This window comes from Oncorhynchus kisutch, linkage group LG16 (assembly GCF_002021735.2).
Source record: "Oncorhynchus kisutch isolate 150728-3 linkage group LG16, Okis_V2, whole genome shotgun sequence".
NCBI classification, from domain to species: domain Eukaryota; kingdom Metazoa; phylum Chordata; class Actinopteri; order Salmoniformes; family Salmonidae; genus Oncorhynchus; species Oncorhynchus kisutch.
In genome coordinates this window covers 2,868,250-2,875,749 of record NC_034189.2, presented here as the reverse complement: position 1 = coordinate 2,875,749, position 7,500 = coordinate 2,868,250, and the positions used below count along the sequence as shown (strand labels likewise).

The 7,500-nt window shown below is 45.0% G+C and overlaps 1 protein-coding gene across 1 annotated transcript in view; it reads right to left on the bottom strand.

Annotated features, from left to right (window-relative positions):
* Positions 1-7,500, bottom strand: part of rigi (RNA sensor RIG-I) — a 52,697-nt gene that overhangs the window by 29,029 nt on the left and 16,168 nt on the right. Inside the window, 2 exon segments of the mRNA XM_031791579.1 lie at positions 238-429; positions 571-729. Coding sequence (XP_031647439.1) covers positions 238-429; positions 571-729 — 351 coding nt within the window.

Genomic DNA, 7,500 nt, shown 5'->3' with positions numbered 1-7,500 from the left:
TAGATAATAACCTGATGGTGTTAGATAATAACCTGATGGTGTTAGATAATAACCTGATGGTGTCAGATAATAACCTAATGGTGTTAGATAATAACCTGATGGTGTCAGATGATTAGTATCTTATGACAGTGAAATAAAACAATAGGTTGTTTAAAAGGAATACTCTTCAAACCTCCTCTGCCCAGCCACCCTTCCTCATTTTACAGGGTGTGTGTGTGTCCCAGCAGCCTGTCTCACCGGTTGGGGCACAGATGACCGTGTTCTTGCCCTGAAACACCGGTTCAGCCAGCTCTCTCTGATACTCTCTCATTTTCTTCTCTCCTCCTCTACTTTTTTCTCCTCCTCCTCCTCCTCCTCCTCCTCTCTCCTCCTCCTCTCTCAGCCTCTTCTCTCCTCCTTTCTGGACTTCACCAACACCACTAGTGGCTCCTGGACAATTTTAGAACACAGAATTTCGAATGTAAAATTTCGAACATAGAACACAGAATTTAGAACAAGGCACGAAGGGTAAAGAATGTAGAACTAAGAATATAAAGGCTCACTGAACATATTTAACTTGTGAGTGGCTACCTGTTGCAGAGGTGGGCGGGGTTTCAGAGGGTGTCAAGGGATTGCCGCTCATCAGCATCCCATCGTCATCGTCAGACTGCTCAGTGTACTGGAAGGAGACAGTCATAACGGTATCACCCTCCTCCTCATCACCCACTTCCATCTTTGACATGGATGACTCTGGTTGGAAAGGAAACGACCACAACCGTTAGCCATCTGAGAGCTAGTTTGTGTGTGTGTGTGTGTTTACTTATTTATTAGGATCCTCATTAGCTTTTACAGCAGCAGTAGCTTCTCTTCCTGGGATCCACAACAAAAAAACACACAAAAACACCATGACAAATAACAAAAACACTGATACACTGATAGACAAGGACAGTCACACACACGTAAAATACATAAACAAACAATATAACTCAAACAATATGTCTCTGTTAGACTGTCTGTTAGAGTGTCTCTGTTAGAGTGTCTCTGTTAGAGTGTCTCTGTTAGAGTGTGTCTGTTAGAGTGTCTCTGTTAGAGTGTGTCTGTTAGACTGTCTGTTAGAGTGTGTCTGTTAGAGTGTGTCTGTTAGACTGTCTGTTAGAGTGTCTCTGTTAGAGTGTGTCTGTTAGAGTGTCTCTGTTAGAGTGTCTCTGTTAGAGTGTGTCTGTTAGAGTGTGTCTGTTAGAGTGTCTCTGTTAGAGTGTGTCTGTTAGAGTGTCTCTGTTAGAGTGTCTCTGTTAGAGTGTGTCTGTTAGAGTGTGTCTGTTAGAGTGTCTCTGTTAGAGTGTCTCTGTTAGACTGTCTGTTAGAGTGTCTCTGTTAGAGTGTCTCTGTTAGACTGTCTGTTAGACTGTCTGTTAGAGTGTCTCTGTTAGAGTGTGTCTGTTAGAGTGTGTCTGTTAGAGTGTCTCTGTTAGAGTGTCTCTGTTAGAGTGTCTCTGTTAGAGTGTGTCTGTTAGAGTGTGTCTGTTAGAGTGTGTCTGTTAGAGAGTGTCTGTTAGAGTGTGTCTGTTAGAGTGTCTCTGTTAGAGTGTCTCTGTTAGAGTGTGTCTGTTAGAGTGTCTGTTAGAGTGTCTCTGTTAGAGTGTGTCTGTTAGAGTGTGTCTGTTAGAGTGTGTCTGTTAGAGTGTGTCTGTTAGAGTGTGTCTGTTAGAGTGTCTCTGTTAGAGTGTGTCTGTTAGAGTGTCTCTGTGTCTCTGTTAGAGTGTCTCTGTTAGAGTGTCTCTGTTAGAGTGTGTCTGTTAGAGTGTCTCTGTTAGAGTGTGTCTGTTAGAGTGTCTCTGTTAGAGTGTCTCTGTTAGAGTGTGTCTGTTAGAGTGTGTCTGTTAGTGTGTCTGTTAGAGTGTGTCTGTTAGAGTGTGTCTGTTAGAGTGTCTCTGTTAGACTGTCTGTTAGACTGTCTGTTAGACTGTCTGTTAGACTGTCTGTTAGAGTGTCTCTGTTAGACTGTCTGTTAGACTGTCTGTTAGAGTGTCTCTGTTAGAGTGTCTCTGTTAGACTGTCTGTTAGACTGTCTGTTAGAGTGTCTCTGTTAGACTGTCTGTTAGAGTGTCTCTGTTAGAGTGTCTCTGTTAGACTGTCTGTTAGACTGTCTGTTAGAGTGTCTCTGTTAGAGTGTCTCTGTTAGAGTGTCTCTGTTAGAGTGTCTCTGTTAGAGTGTGTCTGTTAGAGTGTGTCTGTTAGAGTGTGTCTGTGTGTCTGTTAGAGTGTGTCTGTGTGTCTGTTAGAGTGTGTCTGTTAGAGTGTGTCTGTTAGAGTGTGTCTGTTAGAGTGTGTCTGTTAGAGTGTGTCTGTTAGAGTGTCTCTGTTAGAGTGTCTGTTAGAGTGTCTCTGTTAGAGTGTCTCTGTTAGACTGTCTGTTAGAGTGTGTCTGTTAGAGTGTGTCTGTTAGAGTGTCTCTGTTAGAGTGTGTCTGTTAGAGTGTGTCTGTTCGAGTGTGTCTGTGTGTCTGTTAGAGTGTGTCTGTTAGAGTGTCTCTGTTAGAGTGTCTCTGTTAGAGTGTGTCTGTTAGAGTGTCTGTTAGAGTGTCTCTGTTAGAGTGTGTCTGTTAGAGTGTCTCTGTTAGAGTGTCTGTTAGAGTGTCTCTGTTAGAGTGTGTCTGTTAGAGTGTCTCTGTTAGAGTGTCTCTGTTAGAGTGTGTGTGTTAGTGTGTCTGTTAGAGTGTCTCTGTTAGACTGTCTGTTAGAGTGTGTCTGTTAGAGTGTCTCTGTTAGAGTGTCTCTGTTAGAGTGTCTCTGTTAGAGTGTCTCTGTTAGAGTGTGTCTGTTAGTGTCTCTGTTAGAGTGTCTCTGTTAGAGTGTGTGTGTTAGTGTGTCTGTTAGAGTGTCTCTGTTAGACTGTCTGTTAGAGTGTGTCTGTTAGAGTGTCTCTGTTAGAGTGTCTCTGTTAGAGTGTCTGTTAGAGTGTGTCTGTTAGTGTCTCTGTTAGAGTGTCTCTGTTAGAGTGTGTGTGTTAGTGTCTCTGTTAGAGTGTCTCTGTTAGAGTGTGTCTGTTAGAGTGTCTGTTAGAGTGTCTGTTAGAGTGTGTCTGTTAGAGTGTGTCTGTTAGAGTGTCTCTGTTAGAGTGTGTCTGTTAGAGTGTGTCTGTTAGTGTCTCTGTTAGAGTGTGTCTGTAGAGTGTGTCTGTTAGAGTGTGTCTGTTAGAGTGTGTCTGTTAGAGTGTGTCTGTAGAGTGTGTCTGTTAGAGTGTGTCTGTTAGAGTGTGTCTGTTAGAGTGTCTCTGTTAGAGTGTGTCTGTTAGAGTGTCTGTTAGAGTGTCTGTTAGAGTGTGTCTGTTAGAGTGTGTCTGTTAGAGTGTGTCTGTTAGAGTGTGTCTGTTAGAGTGCGTCTGTTAGAGTGTGTCTGTTAGAGTGTCTCTGTTAGAGTGTGTCTGTTAGAGTGTGTCTGTTAGAGTGTCTCTGTTAGAGTGTCTGTTAGAGTGTGTCTGTTAGAGTGTCTCTGTTAGAGTGTGTCTGTTAGAGTGTCTCTGTTAGAGTGTGTCTGTTAGTGTGTCTGTTAGAGTGTGTCTGTTAGAGTGTGTCTGTTAGAGTGTGTCTGTGTGTCTGTTAGAGAGTGTCTGTTAGAGTGTCTCTGTTAGAGTGTGTCTGTTAGACTGTGTCTGTTAGAGTGTGTCTGTTAGAGTGTGTCTGTTAGACTGTGTCCTGTTAGAGTGTGTCTGTTAGAGTGTCTCTGTTAGAGTGTGTCTGTTAGAGTGTGTCTGTTAGAGTGTGTCTGTTAGAGTGTGTCTGTTAGAGTGTGTCTGTTAGAGTGTGTCTGTTCGAGTGTGTCTGTTAGAGTGTCTGTTAGAGTGTGTCTGTGCGTACGTGTGTCTGTTAGTGTGTGTGTTAGAGTGTCTCTGTTAGAGTGTGTCTGTGCGTACGTGTGTCTGTTAGTGTGTCTGTTAGAGTGTGTCTGTGCGTACGTGTGTCTGTTAGTGTGTCTGTTAGAGTGTCTCTGTTAGAGTGTGTCTGTTAGTGTCTCTGTTAGAGTGTGTCTGTTAGAGTGTGTCTGTTAGAGTGTGTCTGTTAGTGTCTCTGTTAGAGTGTGTCTGTTAGAGTGTGTTTGTTAGTGTCTCTGTTAGAGTGTGTCTGTTAGTGTCTCTGTTAGAGTGTGTCTGTTAGAGTGTGTCTGTTAGTGTCTCTGTTAGAGTGTGTGTGCTAGTGTCTCTGTTAGAGTGTGTCTGTTAGTGTCTCTGTTAGAGTGTGTCTGTTAGAGTGTCTCTGTTAGAGTGTGTCTGTTAGAGTGTCTCTGTTAGAGTGTCTCTGTTAGAGTGTGTCTGTTAGAGTGTCTCTGTTAGAGTGTGTCTGTTAGAGTGTGTCTGTTAGAGTGTGTCTGTTAGAGTGTGTCTGTTAGTGTCTCTGTTAGAGTGTGTCTGTTAGTGTCTCTGTTAGAGTGTGTGTGTTAGAGTGTGTCTGTTAGAGTGTCTCTGTTAGAGTGTGTCTGTTAGAGTGTGTCTGTTAGAGTGTGTCTGTTAGAGTGTGTCTGTTAGAGTGTCTCTGTTAGAGTGTCTCTGTTAGAGTGTCTCTGTTAGAGTGTGTCTGTTAGAGTGTGTCTGTTAGAGTGTGTCTGTTAGAGTGTGTCTGTTAGAGTGTGTCTGTTAGAGTGTGTCTGTTAGTGTCTCTGTTAGAGTGTGTCTGTTAGTGTCTCTGTTAGAGTGTGTCTGTTAGTGTCTCTGTTAGAGTGTGTGTGTTAGGGTCTCTGTTAGAGTGTGTCTGTTAGAGTGTGTCTGTTAGAGTGTCTCTGTTAGAGTGTGTCTGTTAGAGTGTGTCTGTTAGAGTGTGTCTGTTAGAGTGTGTCTGTTCGAGTGTGTCTGTGCGTACGTGTGTCTGTTAGTGTGTCTGTTAGAGTGTGTCTGTTAGAGTGTGTCTGTGCGTACGTGTGTCTGTTAGTGTGTCTGTTAGAGTGTCTCTGTTAGAGTGTGTCTGTTAGAGTGTGTCTGTTAGAGTGTCTCTGTTAGAGTGTGTCTGTTAGAGTGTGTCTGTTAGAGTGTGTCTGTTCGAGTGTGTCTGTTAGAGTGTGTCTGTGCGTACGTGTGTCTGTTAGTGTGTCTGTTAGAGTGTGTCTGTTAGAGTGTGTCTGTGCGTACGTGTGTCTGTTAGTGTGTCTGTTAGAGTGTGTCTGTTAGAGTGTGTCTGTTAGAGTGTGTCTGTTAGAGTGTGTCTGTTAGAGTGTGTCTGTTAGTGTCTCTGTTAGAGTGTGTCTGTTAGTGTCTCTGTTAGAGTGTGTGTGTTAGGGTCTCTGTTAGAGTGTGTCTGTTAGAGTGTGTCTGTTAGAGTGTCTCTGTTAGAGTGTGTCTGTTAGAGTGTGTCTGTTAGAGTGTGTCTGTTCGAGTGTGTCTGTTAGAGTGTGTCTGTGCGTACGTGTGTCTGTTAGTGTGTCTGTTAGAGTGTGTCTGTTAGAGTGTGTCTGTGCGTACGTGTGTCTGTTAGTGTGTCTGTTAGAGTGTCTCTGTTAGAGTGTGTCTGTTAGTGTCTCTGTTAGAGTGTGTCTGTTAGAGTGTGTCTGTTAGAGTGTGTCTGTTAGAGTGTCTCTGTTAGAGTGTGTGTGTTAGAGTGTGTGTGTTAGAGTGCGTCTGTGCGTGCGTGTGCGTGCGTGTGCGTGTTGAGTAAGGACAGGGAGCTCCATGTGATCACGGCTCTGTATAGAGGGTTTCCCGTGAATTCGCTCTGGACTTGGGGACTGTGAAGAACCCCCCAACCCCGGTTGGCATGTCTTGTGGGGGTATGTACCGGTGTCTTGTGGGGTATGTACCGGTGTCTTGTGGGGGTATGTACCGGGTCTTGTGGGGTATGTACCGGTGTCTTGTGGGGGTATGTACCGGTGTCTTGTGGGGGTATGTACCGGTGTCTTGTGGGGTATGTACCGGTGTCTTGTGGGGGTATGTACCGGTGTCTTGTGGGGGTATGTACCGGTGTCTTGTGGGGGTATGTACGGTGTCTTGTGGGGGTATGTACCGGTGTCTTGTGGGGGTATGTACCGGTGTCTTGGTGGGGGTATGTACCGGTGTCTTGTGGGGGTATGTACCGGTGTCTTGTGGGGGTATGTACCGGTGTCTTGTGGGGGTATGTACCGGTGTCTTGTGGGGGTATGTACCGGTGTCTTGTGGGGTATGTACCGGTGTCTTGTGGGGTATGTACCGGTGTCTTGTGGGGGTATGTACCGGTGTCTTGTGGGGGTATGTACCGGTGTCTTGTGGGGTATGTACCGGTGTCTTGTGGGGGTATGTACCGGTGTCTTGTGGGGGTATGTACCGGTTCTTGTGGGGGTTTGTACCGGTGTCTTGTGGGGGTATGTACCGGTGTCTTGTGGGGGTATGTACCGGTGTCTTGTGGGGTATGTACCGGTGTCTTGTGGGGGTATGTACCGGTGTCTTGTGGGGGTATGTACCGGTGTCTTGTGGGGTATGTACCGGTGTCTTGTGGGGGTATGTACGGTGTCTCTTGTGGGGTATGTACCGGTGTCTTGTGGGGTATGTACCGGTGTCTTGTGGGGGTATGTACCGGTGTCTTGTGGGGGTATGTACCGGTGTCTTGTGGGGGTATGTACCGGTGTCTTGTGGGGGTATGTACCGGTGTCTTGTGGGGGTATGTACCGGTGTCTTGTGGGGGTATGTACCGGTTTGTCTGAGATGTAATGCTATTTTATTATGCAAACAACCTGGAATATTCATCACAGTAATGTTTCTCGTGAAGAGAAGCAGAAGAGAAGCAGCTCATCTCTCCTCAACCAGGGAAGACTGGCATGAAGGTTGATGATGATTTGAGCTGGCGTAGGAGTGAACCACTAAGGAGAGCTCAGCATTAAATATACTGATGGTAGGCTTTGTTACTTTGGTCCCAGCTCTCTGCAGGTCATTCACTAGGTCCCCCCGTGTGGTTCTGGGATTTTTGCTCACCGTTCTTGTGATCATTTTGACCCCACGGGGTGAGATCTTGCGTGGAGCCCCAGATCGAGGGAGATTATTAGTGGTCTTCCATTTCCTAATAATTGCTCCCACAGTTGATTTCTTCAAACCAAGCTGCTTACCTACTGCAGATTCAGTCTTCCCAGCCTGGTACAGGTCTACAATTTTGTTTCTGGTGTCCTTTGACAGCTCTTTGGTCTTGGCCATAGTAGAGTTTGGAGTGTGACTGTTTGAGGTTGTGGACAGGTGTCTTTTATACTGATAACAAGTTCAAACAGGTGCCATTAATACAGGTAATGAGTGCAGGACAGAGGAGCCTCTTAAATAAGAAGTTACAGGTCTGTGAGAGACAGAAATCTTGCTTGTTTGTAGGTGACCAAATACTTATTTTCCACCATAATTTGCAAATAAATTCATTAAAAATCCTACAATGTGATTTTCTGGATTTTTTTCTTCTCATTTTGTCTGTCATCGTTGAAGTGTACCTATGATGACAATTACAGGCCTCTCTCATCTTTTTAAGTGGGAGAACCAGCTGCAGGTTTGCTAGGTCTGTCTATGCTGCCACAGCCATAACTGTGTGTG